Below are 25,126 nucleotides of genomic sequence, written 5' to 3'. Positions count from 1 at the left end.
CAAAAGGTGAATCATGGTATGCACTCACTAATAAGTGGATATTAACCTAGAAAATTGGAATACCCAAAACATAATCCACACATCAAATGAGGTACAAGAAGAAAGGAGGAGTGGCCCCTTGTTCTGGAAAGACTCAGTGAAGCAGTATTTGGCAAAACCAGAACGGGGAAGTGGGAAGGGGTGGGTGGGAGGACAGGGGGAGAGAAGGGGGCTTAGGGGACTTTCGGGGAGTGGGGGGCTAGAAAAGGGGAAGTCATTTGAAATGTAAATAAAAAAATATATCGAATAAAAAAAAAGAAAACCTTTAACACCAAAAAAAAAAAAGAAAAAAGAAAAAAAAAAAAAAGAAACAATGAATTCATGAAATTCTTAGGCAAATAGATGGAGCTGGAGAACATCATACTAAGTGAGGTAACCCAGTCTTAAAAGATCAATCATGGTATGCACTCACTAATAAGTGGATATTAGCCTAGAAAATTTGAATACCCAAAACATAAACCACACATCAAATGAGGTACAAGAAGAACAGAGGAGTGGCCCCTGGTTCTGGAAAGACTCAGTGTAGCAGTATAGGGTAAAACCAGAACAGGGAAGTGGGAAGGGGTGGGTGGGAGAACAGGGGGAGATAAGAGGGCTTATGGGACTTTCGGGGAGTGGGGGACCTGAAAAGGGAAAATCATTTGAAATGTAAATAAAAAATATATCGAATAAAATAAAGTTAATCATAGATTTTATTTGTAGTAAAATAGTGGATGCCCACTGTGTGCCAAGCACAGTCTGAGGAACTGCGGACACAGTAATGAGCAAGTCAGACAACACCCTTTCCAATGCCGCTGCATTCAGATAGGATAGAGAGACAAACTAAACAAGAACTTACATGTATATTAGGCATGAAAGTGTTATAAAGCAAAACAGAGAAGAAGATTGAGAACAACAGAGATGCTGGTTTATATATGGGGTCAGGGAAGACTCTCAGGACGGGCTCTGTGAACAGAGAGGCCTTTCTGAAATGAGAGAGCCAAATGGGCTGTATGTGGGGATGAGTCAGTGTAGGATACAGTTAATGCAAAGGTCCTATAGTGGGAATGAGGAAGAAGGGTGGGACTCACTGCCAGCAGACAGACTGCCTGATGCTTTTACACACATCAGCCTTAAAGAGTTAAATAGCACTGAGCATAGGTCAGGCACAGAATCTAGCACTAGGAGAAGAAGGCAATCCAGAGCACTGGAGACTCTTCAGCTCTAAACTGGTCTGGGTGAGACAGTCTCAAAAACCAAACAGTGAGACCATTTCAAAACACCAAAATCACCCAAACAAACCCCTAAAACCAACATCTTACTCATTAATTAGCAATATGTATAGTAGTAAATTAAATGGAATTTATTACATTTCAGGAATATATTGTTATATTGTTCTGACATGTTAAAATAATGTATTATAGTTAAAAATAACAACTCTGGTAATGGCTAATATGACTCATGAGCATTTAAAAACTCTATTAATAGAATGGGTTCTGTTTGCATTTAAAATGCAAAACTCACAGATGTGAGCTATAGTATGAAAAATTTACATCTACAGTTATAAGATATTTAAGCAATATCCTTACCAAAAATATCAAAGCAAGGTCTGTGAGAACTCTTCACTGACAGTGGACCACAGATCAGTGCACTTGAGGTATACTGCTTGATTGATGCTCAAGGTCTCTTCCCTTCCCTTTTTATTTTCATTGGCCTCCCTTCTATAAACACTTTGCAACATTTTACAATTTAAGTTCAAGTATTTTATGCTACTTCTATATGGTGAACTTAAGTGACGGCTAAAATTCTTTTTCCTTTTAAGGTCTGCTTCCTTTAGTTTCCAATTGTAAAGAAAAATTATGCTCACCTTCTATTTTTAGAGACAGTATTTCCCATTACTATGATCTGAGGACATACTTCTCGTTAGTGCTTTTGATTGAAGATAGCTGTCAGACCCAGCGGTGCCACTTACATAGGTACCAGCTGGCCCCTTTTTATTTGCTCAATCCTATTTAGAAGTCTGTTTGATGAGGCTTTCCCTGGTAATAACCCTTCTGTGCAGTGGAAGACAGCTCCTGTCTGTCCCAATCAATACTTCTTTTCCTTGGACTTGCAAGGCATGCTCTCCACATCACTGATGCAGCCAGCTTCTGGTACACACAGGCCATTGCTCTGGCTGCCCCTATTTGTCTTGCACTGGCTGATGCTTACCCTAGTGTGGCCAGACATGTGTTCATGTCTGTATCCCCTTAGCTATATGGGGGTCATGGCAGGCATTCAATCAACTTTTGCTGAATTTTACTGAAATCAAAATAACATACCGGATAAGTGATTTCCTTGACTGGTTCTCGGGTCTCTCTGAAAGCAAACTGTACTAACAAGCCAACAGCTGCTGGAAGCTCCCCTTCGATGTTGAGCTTGGCTCCAGGTCGGCTGACATGAGCTGTGTGGAACAACTGACGCGGAGTCTGCCCATAGGTTTTTATCATGGTTTCTAAAGCCCTTCTCTGCACTGGATCTTCAACTGCAGAGACATCCATTCCAAAATATGTCTGTAGAGAAGACAGTCCAAGAATATGACTTAAGCAGTGTAATGGTAGAATTAGTTATAATGTTGAAAAGAAAACTTGTTTCAATTTTTAAGTAACAGGCACTCTATTTTGAATGCAAATGATTTAAAAATGTTTCTGATTAAAGAAACTGGGGAAGACTCTTGAGGACATGGGCACAGGGGGAAAGTTCCTGAACAGAACACCAATAGCTTATGCTCTAAGATCAAGAATTGACAAATGGGACCTCATAAAATTAAAAAGTTTCTGTAAGGCAAACACTGTCAAAAGGACAAAACAGCAACCGACAAATTGGGAAAAGATCTAAACCAACAATACACCCCAACAGAGGGCTAAAATCCAATATATACAAAGAATTCAAGAAGTTAGACCCCAGAGAAACAACCCTATTAAAAAAATGGAGTACAGAGCTAAACAAAGAATTTTCACCTGAAGAACTTCAAATGACTGAGAAGCACCTTAAGAAATGTTCAACATCATTAGTCATTAGGAAAATGCAAATCAAAACAATCCTGAGATTTCACCTCACACCAGTCAGATTGGCTAAGATTAAAAACTCAGAAGACAGCAGGTGTTGGCGAGGATGTGGAGAAAGAAGAATACTCCTCCACTGCTTGTGGGGTTGCAAGTTGGTACAACCACTCTGGAAATTCCTCAGAAAACTGGACATGGCACTTCCAGATGACCCTGCTATACCACTCCTGGGCATATACCCAGAGGATTCCTGGCATGCAATAAGGACACATGCTCCACTATGTTCATAGCAGCCTTATTTATAATAGCCAGAAGCTGGAAAGAACCCAGATGTCCTTCAATGGAGGAATGGATACAGAAAATGTGGTGTATTTACACAATGGAATACTACTCAGCAATTAAAAACAATGCATTCATGAAATTTGTAGGCAAATGGTTGGAACTGGAAAATATCATCCTAAGTGAGGTAACTCATTCACAAAAGAACACACATGGAATGCAGTCACTGATAAGCCCAGAAGCTCTGAATACCCAAGACACAACTCACATATCAAATCATTCCCAAGAAGAAGGAAAGAGAGGGCCCTGGTCCTGGAAAGGCTTGATGCAGCATTGTAGGGGAGTACCAGGACAGAGAAGTAGGAGGGGGTTGACTGGGGAACTGGTGGAGGGAAGAGGGCTTATGAGACTTATAGGGAGGGGGGACCCAGGAAAGGGAAAATCATTTGGAATGTAAACAAAGAATATAGAAAATAATAAAAAAAAAAAAAGGAAAAAAATGTTTCTGATCAGGTTATCTTAGCCTTACTGGTTTCACTAGGATCAGACAATAATAACCAATATTTCTGAATGTGAACAAAATCATATATTTTGTCTGACTAATATATGACTAATTAGGTGTGTTTATAAAACATTTCAACTTTAAGGCCTGAGAAAGTCATAGAATATGTCAGGTAGATTGCTGAAGAAACTGCTTGACGCAAAGTAATACATGGAAAGAGGCAAAAGTGAAGTTATACTGCAATACAGGTAAGTGAGTTCATAATGAAATCTACCAGTGAATATGAAAAAGCATCAAGGAAGGCTCCAGGGTGAGTTATTGAAATGGCATGTTCCTTGGTACTGTACCTCTGAGAATCTGTCCTATGTGCTCCATGTACTTATCTATTCTAAATAATAGCTATTCTAAAGCTATTATTGTTGGTGCTATGCACGCCCCTGTGAATGGTCCAGGTTTGAGCATTTAATCAGTTACAGCAATCTTCACATGTGTATCTAAATATAACATTCTTTTAAGTGTCAAAATAAAATTTCCAAGGCACTTTAGAAGTTAAATAATCTTCAAGGTTAGTGTACATTTAAGAATACTAAAGTCTCAAAGACTTAGTGAAAAATATTACAGTTAGATGAATTACCTCATATGTTTCAGGCTCTAAATAAATTTTAAACAAAATTACTAAAAAGATAATGTGAAAGTGTGTATACAGACAGGGTTTCCTGAGGTTAATATTTAAATTCACAATTGCTCTAAATGTTATATTTCAGGATAAAATATGAATACCTAGACCTTTGCCTCTACTTTATACTTGACAGTGCTCAGAATGCGCTACTTAAAACATGGTGCCAAGATATATGGAGTATTCTGAGCTGAAGAATGAATGTAAGGAAGCGTTTGCTCTGCCCCTGAAGCTGTTTATAAAACCTAGAATGAGTTTTCTTACCATTTTCTGAAGCAGGTCAGTAGCACCACATTCTTCCATGGAGAAAGGAGCAGCCTCACTTCTGAGGACTGAGGAAGGCACATGTATACGATGTGAGCCCAAAGGCCTCACTATTTGCTGTTCACCTGCTTGCCTCATATTGCTTTGATTTCATCACAGACTCCCTAGCATTAGCTCTAGCACAAATTGTTGGGAAAGTTTGTGTTAGATAAGTCCTCATATTGTTCTCTTATTAATCTCTGCTTTGTTGTGGAGTCCCAACGAGGAACCCAAGAAGGGTATAAGGAAATGGTATTTTTCCTCCTCGATTCACTACTTTTCTTGCAAAACTCTTATTTGTGAATCAAATGATAATGCTTTCCTTAAAATAAAAACTGTTCTCTTCAAAATCATCTTTTATTAGAGCTACCATAAGACTGTTTTATTCTCCCTTCTAAGGATACCTTGGAGGTATCCAAAATAATTACAGAGAACAATAACATACCTTTGGGTATGTGTCTCTGCTATAAATAAGCTTAGAGGAAGGATTCCTTGTAAGGGTTTGGGGTGTAAACATAGTTCTATTTGTTACAAATACTTTCAGATCTGTAACATCTACATAGACACCACTGCAGAGCAAGCCCATGGTCAACCAATTTACCTTGCTAAGTGGAAGTCTGGGGCAGCCACAGACCATGCAGTGGGTGAGAGCTGGTCTGTTGGTCTGCACTGAGCAGGCAGCATGCAGTGCCTTTCTGCCTCCTGTTCCTTCAGCCATGTCCTTCCACCATCACACTGGACTTCCCTAGAACATGCAGTCAGCCTGCCCCTCCCACACCTCCCTGTGCTACTCACCCTAGTTACTCTGTGCCCAGAGAGCCAGCATAGTAAATGCTTCCTGTGACTATGGAGCAATATAAACTAATACAAGTATAAACAACAACTCTACTTCTAGGGAATTAGAAACTATCTTAAATAGGGATAGCAGTAGCCATTGCAATGATACCTTATGACTGTACTATTCTTACAGATTATACTTGAGACTGTATTATTCAGGGGGAAAAGATTTTAAAAAATAGAATTTATATTAAATTACTGGAATAATATGCAGGTGTAGAAAAAGTCTTGAAAGTAGTTTTGATATTTATCTGTATATGCTGAAAGCAAAGGTTATTTCTCATATTTCTTCTTTTTGATAGTTATATATTACATATATTCTAATAAGGCAAATGTACTGTCTCTGTCATGAAGAAAAATGCAGCTTTTAAAAAATGTAACAGGCACTCAGAATAGTAGTCAGAAAAGAGCTAACTCAACCAGCTGGCCACTCTTTTTGGAGACCTCTGCTGCCTCTCTGGCTGGTGTCTGGAAGCTGAGATTTCAGGGTTTGACATTTCCTGGGTGGCTCTGCCTACACTATGCAAACATTGTGGTGCATGCTCAGTACCTGCACTACTTCTGAGTCTGGGATTTCAGCATACATCAGGCAGATGGTTTCGAAGTGACCATTCCCAAAGAGAATATGAATTCTGAATCTCTAGAATCTCTAGACAGCTTTCCTGGCAGAAATCACTTGAAAGGCCCTGGAGGAAGCGAGCATGTTCTTCGTGGTTTAATAGAAGAAATCAGGTATGTGTGTGCCTTACTTCACTAAAACTTTGTCCACTTTTGTTTCCTTCGGTCAGTTATGCTTGCAATCCTTTACTGTCATAAATCAGGGCGAAAACTGAGTCCATACATTTGGTTAGTAAATCACTAAATATGAAGTAGTCTTGGAGAATCCCTAGCTAGCATCTAAGACATTTTTAAAAAGATGAAATATAAAACCTAAAAAATCTTACATAAGAGTAGTATAGCTTAGTGTAACCGTCTCTTTTGATGACTTGGGTATTTTAAGGAAATACCTTAACAACCAACCCTAAAATATTCAGGTTCTAACTCACACATGCGTGCAGCCTTAAAAGAGTCACTTACAGCAGGATGGAAAACATTGATAGCTTGAACAGAAGCCTTTCCCTTTTGCTTGTAGCCAAACACTAAGTCAATCCAGTGACAGATATTCTGGGACACATGGTCAGATTCTAGTGCTTGCCGGTGAATAAGGATGAACAGCCGAGGATCATTGCGTGCCCAGAGAGGAAGGTTGACGTGGTTAACCCGTTCACCATTCTGACGAACACCAAAGTCAAAACCTAAGGAAGATTAAAACACAATTTTTAACTCTGCCAATGCATGCTTCATTTAGCCCACAGTGACAAGAACTTTAGAAAACAGGTAACTGTGCAATGTAACTCTTAATGGAAGCAGCAAGATGAAATGCCCAACAGTAAGAATGAACTGTCCATATTTCTGTACCAATAGGGACAGGATAGAAGCTAAGCTAATTCAAGGTGGGACTTTCAACGTTACCCTTTGACCACTTTCTAACAGGATGGACAAAAAAGCAGAAAATCAGTGCCCATAAATTTCAGTAGTATACTCACTAAACTCTTCAAACACTGTGAGTGCTTAAATATCTTTAATTATAAACTTGATTAAAATCAAATTAAAGCTTTGTATAAGAATTTCTAGATTGTTGGTATTTTCATATATTGAGTACTATATATTTAATACATATTAATATTCTGTAGTTTAGAAAACTCCTTACAAAATAGAAACCACCCTAGAATGAGCTGTCATAGTCTATTGGTTTTATGGGCAATATCTAGTTCTGCCTTGATGTCCTCTCTTCTAAGTACTCCTAGCCTACTAAAAATAATAACATGAACTAAACAGCTTCTGGTTTTGTTTCTGTTTCTTGTTTTATTTTTCAGATGGTTTCTCTGTGTAGGGGAGAGACCATGAATTCAATCATTCCAAACTTTCAGGTACCAAGGGCACTTCACAATCATTCTAAACATCAGGTACCAAGGAGATACTCATTACTCAGAACAGATGACTAAAGGGTACCATGAGAAATGCTGATAGAAAAAGACATGAGGAGCATTATAGGAAGTTGCAGTTTTAATAAGAGGCTGCAGGGGTTGGAGAGATGATTCAACGGTTAAGAACAGTGGTTGTAAGCTGCTGCTGCTGGTGCATGCCTTTAATCTCAGCACTCAGGAGGTAGAGGCAGGTAGATCTCTGAGTCTGAGGCTAGCCTGATCTACAGAGTGAGTTCTAGGACAGCCACGACTATGCAGAGAAACCCTGTCTTGAAAAACCAAAACCAACCAAACAACTACAACAACAAGAAACACTAGTTGTTCTTCCAAAGGACCCGGGTTCAATTCTCAGCACCTACAATAGAGGCTGGCAACTGTCTGTAACTCCAGTCCTGGGGAATTCAATGCTCTTCTGGCCTCTGCAGGTCCTGTACGCATGTGGTACAGACATACATGTAGGCAGAACCCCCATACCCATAAATAAAACAATAAAATTACTGTTTTATTTACCTTTAAATAAGAGACTACAATATTTTCTATCTATGCTTTTCTGGGTGTCTTATCTCTCCATTATCAAGTGGTAGACTCTAACTGTTCAATCTGAATCTGGTAGATGGAGGGAAGCAGGAGTGGCTATTTGGCTGACAAGGCTAGGTTAGAAAAGGTAATTCAGCTCTGTCCTGCTCTCTTGGGAAACTTGCCTTTGGAGCCATGAGTAGCCAAATCGTTTGTGAGGAATCCCAGATCAACCTCCTTTTTTTTTTTTTTTTTTTTTTTTTTTTTTTTTACACATTTTTAATTGATATATTTTTTATTTACATTGCAAACGATTTCCCCTTTTCTGGGTCCCCACTCCCCGCAAGTCCCATAAGCCCTCTTCCGTCCCCCTATTCTTCCATCCACCCCTTCCCACTTCCCTGTTCTGGAATTCCCCTATACTCTTGCACTGAGTCTTTGCAGAACCAGGGGCCACTCCTTCATTCTTTTTGGACATCATTTAATTTGTTGATTATGTCCTGGGTATTCAAAGTTTCTAGGCTAATATCCACTTATCAGTGAGTGCATACCATGATTGATCTTTTGAGACTGGGTTACCTCACTTAGTATGATGTTCTCCAGCTCCATCCATTTGTCTAAGAATTTCATGAATTCATTGTTTCTAATGGCTGAATAGTACTCCATTGTGTAAATATACCACATTTTTTGTATCCATTCCTCTGTTGAAGGACACCTAGGTTCTTTCCAGCTTCTGGCTACTACAAATAGGGCTGCTATGAACATAGTGGAGCATGTGTCCTTATTGCATCCTGAAGAATCATCTGGATATATGCCCAGTAGTGGTATAACAGGGTCCTCAGGAAGTGACATGCCCAGTTTTCTGAGGAACCGCCATACTGATTTCCAAAGTGGTTGCACCATCTTGCAATCCCTCCAACAGTGGAGGAGTGTTCCTCTTTCTCCACATCCTCACCAACACCTGCTGTCTCCTGAGTTTTTGACCTTAGCCATTCTGACTGGTGTGAGGTGAAATCTCAGGGTTGTTTTGATTTGCAGTTCCCTAATTATTAATGATGTTGAACATTTCTTAAGGTGTTTCTCAGCTCTCTGAAGTTCTTCATGTGAAAATTCTTTGTTTAGCTCCGTGCCCCACTTTTTAATGGGGTTATTTGGTTCTCTGGGTTCTACTTTCTTGAGTTCTTTGTATATATTAGATGTTAGCCCTCTGTAGGATTTAGGGTTGATGAAGATCCTTTCCCAGTCTGTTGGTTGATGTTTTGTCCTTTTGACGGTGTCCTTTGCCTTACAGAAGCTTTGTAGTTTTATGAGGTCCCATTTGTCAATTCTTGATCTTAGAGCATAAGCTATTGGTGTTCTATTCAGGAACCTTTCCCCTGTGCCCATGTCCTCCAGGGTCTTCCCCAGTTTCTTTTCGATTAGTTTCAGTGTGTCAGGTTTTATGTGGAGGTCCTTGATCCATTTGGAGTTGAGCTTAGTGCAAGGAGATAAGGATGGATCAATTCGCATTCTTCTGCATGCTGACCTCCAATTAAACCAGCACCATTTGTTGAAAAGACTATATTTTTTCCACTGGATGCTTTCAGCTCCTTTGTCGAAGACCAAGTGACCATAGGTGTGTTGGTTCATTTCTGGGTCTTCAATCCTATTCCATTGATCCGCTTGCCTGATATTATACCAATACCATGCAGTTTTTATCACTATTGCTCTGTAGTAGAGTTTAAAGTCTGGGATATTGAATCCCCCTGAAGTTCTTTTACTGTTGAGAGTAGTTTTAGCTATCCTGGGTTTTTTGTTATTCCAGATGAATTTGAGAATTGCTCTTTCTAGCTCTATGAAGAACTGGGTTGGGATTTTTATGGGAATAGCATTGAATCTGTAGATTGCCTTTGGCAAGATGGGCATTTTAACTTTATTAATCCTACCAATCCACGAGCATGGAAGGTTTTTCAACCTCCTTTAAGAACACCTCTGATAAAGCAGAGATCAACTTAAGGAAAGGAGCTGTGGATCTACCACTCCCTCTGCCCTATCAGCACAAGCTCTGAATGCAACCAAGGACACTTGGTTGACTTAGACTTGCAAAAAGTGTAATTAATAGCAAATTTATTATTGCTTTGGGTCACTAGGTATTGGGATGACTTGTCATAAAGCCATAATAGGAATGTATGTGACAGACTATAGACAAAACAGGCAGTACATTTAAATGAGCTCTAAACTGAAATCCACATGTGTTTACCCCAAGCTGTAGGTGCTGATATTTGACTTACACTTTTGTACTAGTAGTGCATATTGTGTGCCACTGGAGCTCCACACTGAGGTTATTTTGGATAGCCAACATGATGAAACAGCTCCAGGGCAACTAATAGGTGAAGTGCATTAATGATTCACCAAATAGTCTCAGAAGATAGCTAACAATGAAATTCTATGGTGTTTTGTCTAACGCTGACTTACCTAAAGATATGTCTCAATTTCATATATTCTCAAGGGTCACATGAAATTAAGGAAAGCAACTCAAAAGTAACCCTCCCAAAGTTGTCTGAGAGCTTCTGTCAGAGAATAGGAAAGGGTGGCCAATGTCACTGGCTTCACAGCATTGGAGCTTATCCTACAGAATACCCTTTAACTTTTGATTATTAGATAATTCTTTTGAGAGAGTTTTTCTTCTTTGCTTTTTTCCACCCATACTCTAGAGTACAGATATGTACAACCACATCTAGTTTATGTGGTATATGTTAGACAAGCACAGCACCAACTAACCAATGTTAGGCAAGCACAGCACCAACTAACCATAACCCTAGCGCCAGAGTATTTTATTTCTCTTATTTCCATATAAAAATCATTCAGATTCTAATTGCACTTTTTTTAAGACAGGGTTTCTCTGTGTAGCCCTGGCTGTCCTGGAACTCACTCTGTAGACCAGGCTGCTCTCAGACTCAGAAATCTGCCTACCTCTGCCTCAGAAGTGCTGGGATTAATAGTGTATACCACCACTGCCCAGCTTACATTTTTCAAAGAATTGCTTTTTACTATTACTTTTAATAAGTATAACTTTTACTAACAGAAAAAAATGTGTAATAAAGTTAAAATACATATTAAAATAATTTTAATAGTTAAAAAATTAATTTTCTATATGTACCCAGTCCTCAGCCATAGCCTTTAGAAGTCCTCAAGCTCTGGAAAAAGAAGTATAGATTTAATGACAGGAATCTCTCCTATCTGAGAATTCAAATTTCAAGTCTTAGAAAAGCTACTTTTACTCCTGGAAAATTATAACTCTATTGTATACCCTTCAAAATATATGAGAAATGATCTGCTGCTTACCTTCACGGTTCACTAAGAATTCAGGAAGATAGAAAAACTCTGGAATCAGCTCCTTCACGTCAGTCATGGATTCAAAGGATGAGAGGCGCCAAGTTGTATTTGTAGAATGAAATGTTCTGTCTGGAATGTCAAAACTCTGATCTACAATGAAATTCCATAATATAATGAAGACACAAAAACCATATTCCACTTGAAGCTTCCCACAGTTCTTTTCTTGTTGCTTCAAAAATGATTAAAGTAATGGTCCTTTGGTTTATTTAAAGGATTATTCAAATTTTTGAAATCACATTTTCAACTGCACTATGCTTCCATCATACCTCTAACAGAATGTCTATGATCTACATGCCTAAATGACTACTGCCTTCTACTTAGTTAGAACGAAACTTTCACAAAAGCGGGAGTCTAGGTCCACCCATACCCAGTACATAATGAACAAACAATAATGATCTCCTTATTAAATGAATGCATAAATTTAAAAAGGGAAAATTATGGGTTGAGGAGATGACTTAGGTGGCAAAGTACCTTTTACCAAAGCACAAGGACAAAAGTTTGATCCCAAGCATGCATGTAAAAGCACAGCACTGGGGTGATCTGTGTGTGGCCTCAGCGGCCATGCAGGTGAGCGGACATGATGAGTTCTAGCTTAAGGGAAAGATCCCATTTCAAAAGGTAAACTGGAAAAACAGTTAAGGAGGACATCTGTTGGTGATCTGTGGCCCTCACAAGCAGACACATTCATACGCGCAGCTGGACACCCATACCCATACACCTATACATTTGAGAGACAGAAAAAAATGAAAAAGAGAAAGAATGAGAGGGAGAATAGTAGTCACCAAGACTACTTAGATATTTTTTTCTTTTTAAAAATTTTTTATTGAATATATTCTTCTTTTGTTTTAGGATAGAATGTTCTATATATATCTGTTAAATCTAATTGGTCCAAAGCTTCAATTAGTTTCATTGTGTCCCTGTTTAGTTTCTGTTTTCCTGATCGGTCCATTGAGGAAAGTGCAGTGTTGAAGTCACCCACAATTATTGTGTTAGGTGCAATGTGTGCTTTTAGTTTTAATAAAGTTTCTTTTACGAAAGAGGGTGCCCTTGCATTTGGGGCATAGATGTTCAGGATTGACAGTTCTTCTTTTTGTATTTTTCCTTTGACCAGCAAGAAGTGTCCCTCAGGGTCTCTTTTGATGACTTTGGGTTGAAAGTCAATTTTATCTGATATTGAAATGGCTACTCCAGCTTGTTTCCTGAGACCATTTGCTTGTAAAATTGTCTTCCAGCCTTTTACTCTAAGGTAAAGTGTTTGTCTTTGACCCTGAGGTGTGTTTCCTGTAAGCAGCAAAATGTAGGGTCCTGTTTACGTATCCATTCAGTTAGTCTGTGTCTTTTTATTGGGGCATTAAGTCCATTGATGTTAAGAGATATTAAGGAATAGTGATTGTTACTTCCTATCATTTTTGACGTTATTTTTTAAATTTGAATGCTTAACTTCTTTTGGGTTTGATGAAAGGTTACTATCTTGCTTTTTCCAGGGTGAAGTTTCCCTCCTTGTATTGGTGTTGTCCTCCTATTATCCTTTTTAGGGCCGGGTTTGTGGATAGATATTGGGTAAACTTGGTTTTGTCATGAAATATCTTAGTTTCTCCATCTATGGTGATTGAGAGTTTTGCTGGATATAGTAGTTTTGGTTGGCATTTGTGTTCTCTTGGTTCCTCCGAAAACTGGGCACCTTACTTCCAGAAGATCCTGCTATACCACTCCTGGGCATATACCCAGAAGACTCCCCACCATGTAATAAGGATACATGTTCTACTATGTTCATAGCAGCCCTATTTGTAATTGCCAGATGCTGGAAAGAACCCAGGTATCCCTCAACAGAAGAGTGGATGCAAAAAATGTGGTATATCTACACAATGGAGTACTATTCAGCCATTAGAAACAATGAATTCATGAAATTCTTAGGCAAATGGATGGAGCTAGAGAACATCATACTAAGTGAGGTAACCCAGACTCAAAAGGTGAATCATGGTATGCACTCACTAATAAGTGGATATTAACCTAGAAAACTGGAATACCCAAAACATAATCCACACATCAAATGAGGTACAAGAAGAAAGGAGGAGTGGCCCCTGGTTCTGGAAAGACTCAGTGAAACAGTATTCAGCAAAACCAGAACGGGGAAGTGGGAAGGGGTGGGTGGGAGGACAGGGGAAGAGAAGGGGGCTTGCGGGACTTTCGGGGAGTGGGGGGGCTAGAAAAGGGGAAATCATTTGAAATGTAAATAAATTATATCGAATAATAAAAAAAAAGAAAATTAAAAAAAAAAGAATATATTCTTTATTTATATTTCAAATCTAATACCCTTTCCCTGTTTCTCCACTGCCAGAAAACCCCCAACCCATCCTCCCACCACTGCCTCCAATAAGATGCCCCTCCACCCAACCCACTCCCACCTACCCCAACCCTCGATTTCCCCACACTGGGGCATCTATCGAGCCTTCATAGGATCAAGGACCTCTCCTCCCAGTGATGTAAAACAATGCATTCCTCAGCCACACTTTTGGCTGGAACCATGTACTGCTTGGTTGATGGCTTAGTCCCTGGGAGGCCTTGAGGCGTCTTTTTGGTCGACATCTTCATTCTTCCTATGGAGCTGCAAACCCCTTCAGCTCCTCTAGTCCTCCCTCCAACTCCTCTATTGGGGACCCCACACTCAGTCCAATGGTTACCTGCTAGCATCTGCCTCTGTATTTGTAAGGCTCTGGCAGAGCCCCTCCAGAGACATTAATAACAGGCTCCTTTTGTTATGCACTTCTTGTCATCCATAATAAAGTCAGGTTTGGTGACTGTTTATAGGATGAATCCCCAGGTAGGGCAGTCTCTGGGTGGCCTTTTCTTCAGTCTCTGTTCCACACTTTGTCTCCATAATTGCTCCTGTGAGTATTTTGTTCCCTTTCTCAGAGGAACTAAAGCACCCCCACTTTGGCCTTCCTTTTTCTTGAGCTTCCTGTGGTCTGTGAATTGTAACTTGTTTGTTTTGAGCTTCTGGGCTAACATCCACTCATGAGTGAGTGCAAACCATGTGTGTTCTTTTGTGATTGGGTTACCTCACTCAGGATGACACTTTCTACTTTCATCCATTTCCTTAAGTACAGATCTAAACAAAGAATTTTCACCTGAAGAAATTCGGATGGCTGAGAGGCACCTTAAGAAGTGCTCAACATCATTAGTCATTAGGGAAATGCAAATCAAAACAACCCTGAGATTTCACCTTACACCAGTCAGAATGGCTAAGGTCAAAAACTCAGGAGACAGCAGGTGTTGGAGAGGATGTGGAGAAAGAGGAACACTCCTCCACTGATGGTAGGGCTGTAAGATGGTACAACCACTTTGGAAATCAGTCTGATGGGTCCTCAGAAAATTGGACATGACACTTCGGGACCCTGCTATACCTCTAATGGGCATATACCCAAAGGATTCCCCAGCATGCAATAAAGACACATGCTCCATTATGTTCATAGCAGCCTTATTTATAATAGCCAGAAGCTAGAAAGAACCCAGATGCCCCTCAAAGGAGGAATGAATACAGAAAATGTGGTATATTTACACAATGGAATACTACTCAGCAATTAGAAACAATGAATTCACAACATTTTTAGGCAAATGGTTTGATCTGGAAAATATCATCCTAAGTGAGGTAACCCAATCACAAAAGAAGACACATGGAATGCAATCTCTGATAAGTGGATATTAATTAGCCCAGAAGCCCTGAATACCCAAGGCACAAATCACATAACAAATGACTCCCATGAAGAAGTATGGAGAGGGTCCTGATCCTGGAAAGGATTGATCTAGCATTGGAGGGGAATATAAGGACAGAGAAAAAGGAGGGAGGTGATTGAAGAATGGATGGAGAGAAGAAGGTTTATGGGACATATGGGGAGGGGGGGATCCGGGAAAGGAGAAATCATTTGGAATGTAAACAAAGAATATAGAAAATAAAAATATTAAAAACAATAAAAAAATTAAATTAAAAAAAAGGTTTTTTTTTTTTAAAAAAAAAAAAAGAATTTCATGAATCAGCCAGGTGGTGGTGGTGGCGGCAGCGGCAGCAGCGATGGTGGCGGCTGCGTTGGGAGGCAGAGGCATGTAGATTTCTGAGTTCAAGGCCAGCCTGGTCTACAAAAGTGCATTACAAGGCAGCCAAGGCTACATAGAGAAAACCTGTCTCATAAAATAAAATAAAATAAAATAAAATAAAATAAAATAAAATAAAATAAAATAAAATAAAATAAAATAAAATAAAATAAAATAAAATAAAATAAAATAAAATAAAATAAAACAATAATAATAAAAAAGGATTTCATGTATTCACTGTTTTTAATAGTTGAATATTACTCCATTGTGCAGATATACCACATTTTCTATATCCACTCCTCTGTTGAAGGACATCTGGGTTCTTTCCAGGTTCTGGCTATTATAAATAAGGCTGTTATGAACATAGTGGAGCACGTGTCCTTATTACATGTTGGAGCATGCTGATCTCCAGTTAAAATAGCACCAATTGTTTAAAATGCTGTCTTTTTTCCACTGGATGGTTTTAGCTCCTTTGTCAAATATCAAGTGACAATAGGTGTGTGGGTTCATTTCTGGGTCTTCAATTCTATTCCATTGATCTTTCTGCCTACCTCTGTACCAATACCAAACAGTTTTTATCACTATGGCTCTGTAGCAGAGCTTGAGGTCAGGCATGGTGATTCCACCAGGAGATCTTCTGTTGTGGAGACCAGATTTTGATATCCTGGGTTTTTTGTTATTGCAAATGAATTTTCAGATTGCTCTTTCTGGCTCTATGAAGAACTGATTTGGAATTTTGATGGGGATTGCATTGAATCTGTAGATTGCTTTCAGCAAGATAGCCATTTTTACTATATTAATCCTGCCAATCCATGAGCATGGGAGATCTTTCCATCTTCTAAGATCTACGATTTCTTTCTTCAGAGGCTTGAAGTTCTTGTCAAAAAGATCTTCCACTTGCTTGGTTAGAGTCACACCAAGTTATGTAATATTATTTGTGACTATTGTGAAGGGTGTGTTCTTCCTAATTTCTTGCTCAGCCTATTTATCCTTTGAGTATAGGAAGGCTACTGATTTGTTTGATTTAGTTTTATATCCAGCCACTTTGCTGAAGTTGTTAATCAGCTTTAGGAATTCTCTGGTGGAATTTTTGGGGTCGCATATGTATATGTATATGATCATATCATCAGCAAATAGTGATATTTTGACTTCTTGTTTTCCAATTTGTGTACCTTAGACCTCCTTTTGTTGTCTAATTGCTCTGGCTAAGACTTTAGGTACTATATTGAATAGATAGGGAGAGAGTGGGCAGCCTTGTCCAGTCTCCGATTTTAGTGGGATTGCTTCAAGTTTCTCTCCATTTGGTTTGATGTGGGCTACTGGTTTGCTGTAAATTGCTTTAACTATGTTTAGGTATGCGTCTTGAATTCCTCCTCTCTCCATGACTGTTATCATGAAGGGATGCTGAATTCTGTCAAAAGCTTTTTCAGCATCTAATGAAATGATCATGTGGTTTTTTCTTTGAGTTTGTTTATATAGTAGATTACACTGATGGATTTCTGAATATTGAACCATCCCTGCATCGCTGGGATGAAGCCTACTTGATCATGATTATTGTTTTGATGCATTCTTGGATTTGGCTGGCCAGAATTTTATTGAGTATTTTTGGATCACTGTTCATAATGGAAAATGGTCTGAAATTCTCTTTTCTTATTTGGTGTTTGTTTGGTTTAGGTATAAGCATTATTGTGACTTCATAGAATGAACTGGGTAGTTTTCCTTGTATTTCTATTTTGTGGAATAGTGTGTTTCCTGTATGCAGCAAAGTGCTGGGTCTTTTCTAAAGAGTAGGGCCACTGCTTTTTTTTCTTTTTTCTTTTTTCTTTTCTTTTTTTTTTTTTTGGATTTGGTTTTTTCGAGACAGGGTTTCTCTGTATAGTCCTGGCTGTCCTGGAACTCACTCTGTAGACCAGGCTGGCCTTGAACTCAGAAATCTACCTGCCTCTGCCTCCCAGAGTGCTGGGAGTACAGGCGTGCACCACCTCCGCCCAGCGGGCCACTGCTTTCTACAGTGAAACTTTTAGTTTGCAAAATAATGTTTCATAATTATACTCTAATGCATTATTTCACTGTAATCTTCTTGTATTTGTTTCTCCTATCATCTCCCATGTTTCCTTCCTCATTCCCATTGCTGGCCACTCTCATGGTCTCCTACAGATAGGCCCTCTTTGGCATTCTTGTTTTATTTGTGTGTGCTAACATACTAGATTCTGCACAGGAATGACTACATGCTATTTATTATCATATTTGTGTCTCCTCCCCTTCCCTTCAGATCACTCCCCCTTACTTAGTCCCCATCTACTCCTACACCAGAGACACAACATGCCACACTGACACTGCTTTTCAGATGTACCAATAATGTACTCAACCATTAACTAAAATGTTTACCAAAATACAACTGAGCACACTCACTTCTGTTCATTTTCTTTCCTGTTATAAAATATTAATGAAAATTGAATTTTGTCTCTGTATCTTTTCTGTGAACACAATCACAGGCTAGGAATATTAAGTGACATGCAAAGGCCATCACTGAGAACAGAAGCTGTTTGTATGGTTCTGAGGGCCTGTGCTGTATTGCCTAAAGTACTTCTACACTTGCTGGAATCTGAGCATATCTTCTAGTGTAGACACTGTCATAGACTAATCTCAGCACCAAGCACAGCAGTGTTAAAAGAATGAGTTCATTTCTTTCTCCAAGCTCATCAGCTCTGCTGAGCCACATTTTCCATTATTTTTATCACTTTTCTATCTACTACGCTGAGCCAGTTAGTATGGCTGTCCACTAAATCAAATCTGGGGAAAAATATAATTTATAGTTTTTTTCCAGAAGTAAGATATATCAGGCCATCATGGAGTTAGCATATAGAACTCAGACTAAGCAACTAACTAACAAGAATATCATACAATAGGTTCTGTTTGGGTTGTAAGATTCTTTGCAGTTTCTGTTCTTTAGAAAGTCCCACTGAGCCTTCTGGTTTCTGTCTGCTCCCAGGAGCTAATCCTATGCCACAGCACTTAATACCCAAATACGTTCAGGAGAGAGCTGGTCTCCCAGGAGTGCTGACATGCCTGTGAGCACAGGTAAGACTACCACTTCAGCTCAAATTCCTGGTCCAAGAGGGACCCACCCAGAGCCATCAGGACACAGGAACCAAGGACAGCTTGAGACAAGAAACTTCCGGTTTCCATCTGTACCCCAGCGCTGACCCTGTTCTACAGCTTTCCATATCCAAATTCCACCGAAAGAGAACTGGTCTCTGAAGAGTACTGATACACAGGAGGACAAGCCACAGTCAGAAACAGCAATTCTAGCTAACACCAGGGATAACCATATGGTGAAAGGCAAGAGCAAGAGCATAAGCAACAGAAACCAAGGCTACTTGGCATCATCAGAGTCCAGTTCTCCCACCACAGCGAGCCCTGGATACCCTAACACATCAGTAAAACAAGAATCTGAGTTAAAAATCACATCTCATGATGATGATAGAGGACTTTAAGAAGGACATAAATAACTCCATAATGAAATACAGGAGAACACAGGTAAATAGGTAGAAGCCCTTCAAGAGGAAACACAAAAATCCCTTAAAGAATTACAAAAAAATACAACCAAAAAGGTGAAGGAATAAACAAAACCTTCCAGGATCTAAAAATGGAAATAGAGACAATACAGACATCACAAGAGGAGACAACCCTGGAGATAGAAAATCTAGGAAAGAGATCAGGAGTCATAGATGCAAGCATCACCAACAGAATACAAGAGATAGAAGAGAGAATCTCAGGGGCAGAATATACCATAGAAAACATTGACAAAACAATCAAAGAAAATGCAAAATGCAAAAAGCTCCTAACCCAAAACATCCAGGAAATCCAGGACACAATGAAAAGACTAATTCTAAGAACAATAGGTATAAAAGAGAATGAAAATTCCCAACTTAAAGGGCCAGTAAATATCTTCAACAAAATTATAGAAGAAAACTTCCCTAATTTCCTTAGCTTCTTTTCTAAAGAAAGAGATGCCCATGAACATATAAGAAGCCTACAGAACTCCAAAGAGATTGGACTAGAAAAGAAAGCCCTCCCATCACATAATAGTCAAAACACCAAATACATAAAACAAAGAATATTAAATGCAGTAATGGGAAAAGGTCAAGTGACATACAAAGGCAGACCTATCAGAATTACACCAGACTTCTCAACAGAGACTATGAAAGCTAGAAGATCCTGGACAGATGTCATACAGACCTTAGGAGAACACAAATGCCAGTGCAGGCTACTATACCCAGCAAAACTCTTAATTAACATAGATGGAGAAACCAAGATATTCTGTGACAAAACCAAATTTACACACCTCAGTGACAAAAACAGATACTACCTCAGAGTAAAGAGCTGGAAAACAATTTTCCAAGCAAATGGTCCCAAGAAACAAGCTAGATTAGCCATTATAATATCAAGTAAAACTAGTTTTCAACCAAAAGATATTAAAAAGGGAAAGACATTTCATACACATCAAAGGAAAAATCTGCCAAGAAGAACTCTCAATTATAGACATCTATGCTCCAAATGCAAGGGCACCCACAATCATACTAAAGATCAAAGCACACATTGCACCTCACACAGTAAAAGTGGAAGAATTCAACACCCCACTCATCAATAGACAGAACATGGGAACACAAACTAAACAGAGACACATTGAAAAATAACAGAAGTTATGAACCAAATGGATTTAACAAATATCTATAGAACATTTCGTCCTAAAACAAAAGAATATACCTTCTTCTCAGCACCTCATGGTACCTTCTCCAAAATTGACCATTGGTTACAAAACAGACCTCAACAGATACAAGAATGCTGAAATAATTCCATGAATCCTATCAGATCACTACGGACTAAGGCTGGTCTTCAGTAGCAACAAAAACAACAAAAATCCCACATACACAGGAAGCTGAACAATGCTCTAGTCAATGATAACTTGATCAAGGAAGAAATAAAGAAAGAAATCAAAAACTTTTAGAATTTAATGAAAATGAAGGCACAACATAGCCAAACTTATGGGACACAATGAAAGCAGTGCTAAGAGGAAAACTCATAGCTCTGAGTGCCTCCAAGGGGAAATCATTTGAAATGTAAATAAAAAATATATCGAATAAAAAAAAGAATCAGCTGTTGGGGATTTAAGAAATCTGAAAGGTTATGTTCTTAATTTGTCTCAAACAGTATCATATACAATTATATTCACTAAATAAATATTATTGGATTAAAAAAAAAAGAAATTGGAGAGAGCACACACTAGCAGCTTAACAACACACTTGAAAGCTCTAGAACAAAAAGAAGGAAATGCACACAAGAGGAGTTGACAGCAGGAAATAATCAAAGCCAAGGCTGAAATCAACCAAGTAAAAACCAAAATAACTATACAAAGAATCAACCAAACCAGGAGATGGTTCTTTGAGAAAATCAACAAGATAGAGGAGCCAGACTAACCAGAGGGACAGAGACCATATCTAAATTAACAAAATCAGAAATGAAAAGGGAGATCTAACAACAGAAACTGAGGAAATCATCAGATCCTACTGTAAAAGCCTATATTCTTCAAAACTGTAAAATCTGGATGAAATGGACAATTTTCTAGACAGATACCAATTACCTAAGTTAAATCAGGATCAGATAAACCATCTAAACAGTTCTATAACCCCAATGAAATAGAAACAGTCATTAAAAGTTTCCCAACCAAAAAAAAGCCCAGGACCAGATGGGTTTAGTGCAGAATTCTATCAGACCTTCAAAGAAGATCTAATACTAATACTCTCCAAACTATTGTACAAAATAGAAACAGAAGGAACACTACCCAATTTGTTCTATGAAGTCACATTTACACTGAGTATTCTCCCTTGGAGATGGAACAGTTTCTATCTAATCAGGAACCTGTCACAATTTCCTTTCATAGAGGACTTCATAAGAGATTTTTTTTCTACTTCTATTGCACAAAATAGAAACAGAAGGAACACTTCCCAATTTGTTCTATGAAGCCACAATTACACTAAGTATTCTCCCTTGGAGATTGAATGGTTTCTGTCTAATCAGGAACCTGTCACAATTTCCTTTCATAGAGGACTTCATAAGAGATTTTTTTCTACTTCTATCATGTTTAATGTTCCAAATAGATTTTAAAACCTGGTTGAGTGCATATTACTTTAAGCTTCAGAAGACATTATGTATATTTAAGAGGCATCTAACTATTATAAATTATTTTGATGACTTTACAAAATTTCAATACTGAGTTGGATATTTTAAAATAAATTTTATTAGTTTAATAAAAAAATAAAGGAGGAAGGAGAAAAAAAGGCCTACTGAAAATTACTAGAATTTAGAATATGTTTATATTATATCAGTGGTTCTCAATGGGTAGCATGTTTGCCCTCTAGGTGTTATTTGGCAATGTCTCAAGTTATTTTTGGCTGTCACAACATGATAGAGTTCATGTACCACTAACATTAATTAGTAAAAGCTAGAGATACTGCTAAAATGTTCTGGAATACACAGGGCAACACTTGAGACAAAAAAAATCATGTAGCTTAAAGTAACTAAGTGCCAAGGCTTAGAAATAAGAAAAAAATCAAAAGCCAGCATAAAAGTATGAAATTGAAATAAATGAGGATAAAGGTAATATTAGGGTTTTAAAATAACCTATTCACAAATATTCAATGAAGATCTAGTCATGGCAGTGCACACTTATAATATCAGCACTTGGGAGGTGGAGATCAGGAATCCAAGACCAATCTCAGCCACACAATGAGTTTAAGGCCCACCTTGGTACAGAAGACTGGGTTTCAAAACAACAACAATGTAACTACTTGATGAAGAAATTTGTATATGAAATTTGTATATTATATATGAATCTATTCATAATAGCAAGATAATAAAGATCGATGGCTAACTGGGAATTTCATATTGATGGATTCTTGGACTACACTGGAAGAAATAGTTTTAACTGGAGGGAATGTTAATAGCAATGCAATGTTTTAAACTACATTAAAATATTGTTTTAACTGCCTTTTTAAAATAAATGATATTCCCAAATGATGATGATGTTAGTATGCCCAAAAAGATCTTCAAACAATGGTATGGTTAGAAACCAGCGCGGGTAAGAATGGTGTGTGTGTGTATACATATCAGTTCTGGGTGCTCTTCCTTAACAGAGCCACTCATTTGTTTATGGGAGTTCCTTGCACCAGCTGGTATGGGGCAATACATACAGATACTCTCAACCAGAGATTAACTAGATATAATTGGTCAAAGGAAGCAATTCTGAGAGGGAAGAAAGGGACATAATGATTGTTTTGGGAAATAGAGAAATGGCTCAGTGGGTAGGAGCTCTTACAGTGTAAGCATTGAGGACACGAGTTTGGATCCCAGACCCCATGTGAAAATGCAGGGGGTGGCCACATGTGTACTTGCTACCCAGTACTATGGGGTTGGGAGAGAGAAAGACGTATCCCTGGGCGTTTTGGCTGTCAGACTAACTCTAGGTAAAGTGAGAGACACTTTCTTAAAAGAATAGAATACAGAGTAATAAATCAAAAAACCTGATGTCCTTCTCTGGCTTCTGCAGACACACTGACATTGGCCTAGGCACATATAGAACTTTCCTTCTGTCTCAATAGTTGAATAGCCGTCATGTGGGACTTTACTATAAGCTTATGATGGGGCAAAAGATAAAAGCCCCATTAATAGACTAAACATAGAAATATAAGTTCATTCCTCTAAGAGGTTGCTTTAAGAATAAAAGACTCAAGAAGTCTAAAACAGGGTAGGACAAACTGAATGCACAATGGTTCCCTAAACAGAAGTCATGAGGAACAACTACAGAGCTAATGCCACAGCTCTTACAGGATGGCATAGCAAGTCTGTCCTTACTGGTACCCAGTGAATTATACCAGTTATGCTCAGGCTGCCATGAAAAACACTAAGCTAAATTTCTAGCAAGATCTACTACAGTAATGATGCCAGAATATCCTCTATTAACTAGTTATTATAAATAATAATGCTTTCCCATAACAGATTTTTATACCAAAAAAATCATACAAGCTACAAAATCTTTGTGCTTAGAAATAATTATTGAATTGCAAGTCTTTAAAAGGGAGTTGAGCTGGGTATGGTGGCACTAACTTTTAATCCTAGCATTCAGAATGTAGAGGCATGTAGAGTGCCTGGACAACCTGGGCTACACAAAATATTAAATGAGCTTAATATAATTTAACTGGAAAACTTTATAGTTTGTGAATTTATATCTTAATTTTTAAAAAGTGAACTGCATTTTTACAAATGTAGACACTATCTAAAGCTAAAATCTCAGACAGGAGCACGAAGTAGAATTCCTTTTCCTGGGCTTGGTTCAGGTTAATTTACGAGAAGCTAGTTGAATTTTTTGTTCTAGTGATATAGCATGATTTTCAGGTGGTTACAGAAGACATCCTTACCTTGGTAGGCTAGAAACATTTTAGTAAAAGGAGGCATCCTGACCAGGAAGTGGAGCACAGTGCCACTGTTGGAGTAGTGCGAGCCGTAGTGGTAGGGCTGCACAGGAGGCATGGGGTCATCCTCGCGGGCTCCTTTGCGGTACTCTTCCTCCAAGTACTGCAGAACACAGAAGAATATTTTCAGTTGTGTGCTCCATGTATGACTAGCTTTCTCTTCCATTCTCCTCCAACTATTTCACATTATTCTTGACTTCCCAACAGTGTCCAGATCCCCCAGCCATTTTTAACATCTAGGAGTTTCCAACTGACCCTAGACCAAATGAGAACCACCCAGTTCTTTCTACCTCCACTCCTATCCATAAGAACTCACCCATTTTGCATTCTGACTCTTAGCTAACAGCTCCAAATATCTAAATGGGTATACTCAAAACCAAGAGCTGATCTTACCAATACAGTTTCATGCTATGCTTTGAGTAATTCTCTAGGAATGGAAATGTATTCTTACATTACCACTGTTGACACAGTGACAGTTTTGCAGAGCATATACAGAGCTAAAAAGAAAATGATGATCTTTCCCACTTCCAACTCTCCCCTCACAAAGAAGGCAGCTCAGCCACACACTTCCTGTCACCATGCTCTCTGTTACAGCTCTGTCTGCCTGATAACAATGTTGGATGTAGTGAATTTTAAAGTAGTGTTTTGGCTCTCAGACTGTCATATTTATTTTCTGTCTTCCTTCCTTCCTCCCTTCCTTCCTTCCTTCCTTCCTTCCTTCCTCCCTCCCTCCCTCCCTCCCTCCCTCCCTCCCTCCCTCCCTTCCTTCTCCTTCTCCTTCTCCTTCTCCTTCTCCTTTTCCTTTTCCTTTTGGTTTTTCAAGACAGGGTTTCCTTAGCCATCCTGAAACTCTGTAGACCAGGCTAACCTCAAACTCACAGAGATAGGCTGTCATATTTTCAATTGCAGAAAAATCAAATGGTGAGTTT

General features: G+C 38.6%; 1 protein-coding gene across 3 annotated transcripts in view; it reads right to left on the bottom strand.

Annotated features, from left to right (window-relative positions):
• Lyst (lysosomal trafficking regulator) overlaps positions 1-25,126 on the bottom strand; it is a 196,083-nt gene that overhangs the window by 30,051 nt on the left and 140,906 nt on the right. For all 3 annotated transcript variants that reach the window (XM_052157710.1, XM_052157707.1, XM_052157708.1), the window contains 4 exons: positions 24,144-24,300; positions 11,527-11,667; positions 6,737-6,954; positions 2,340-2,570 (listed from right to left, as the gene is read on the bottom strand). In XM_052157710.1, coding sequence (XP_052013670.1) covers positions 2,340-2,570; positions 6,737-6,954; positions 11,527-11,667; positions 24,144-24,300 — 747 coding nt within the window. The remainder of the gene's footprint in view (positions 1-2,339; positions 2,571-6,736; positions 6,955-11,526; positions 11,668-24,143; positions 24,301-25,126) is intronic.

The sequence above is a fragment of the Apodemus sylvaticus genome, chromosome 14 (assembly GCF_947179515.1).
Source record: "Apodemus sylvaticus chromosome 14, mApoSyl1.1, whole genome shotgun sequence".
Classification (NCBI taxonomy): domain Eukaryota; kingdom Metazoa; phylum Chordata; class Mammalia; order Rodentia; family Muridae; genus Apodemus; species Apodemus sylvaticus.
The sequence above is the reverse complement of the archived record's forward strand: the minus strand, read 5'-3'. Positions and strand labels throughout refer to the sequence as shown.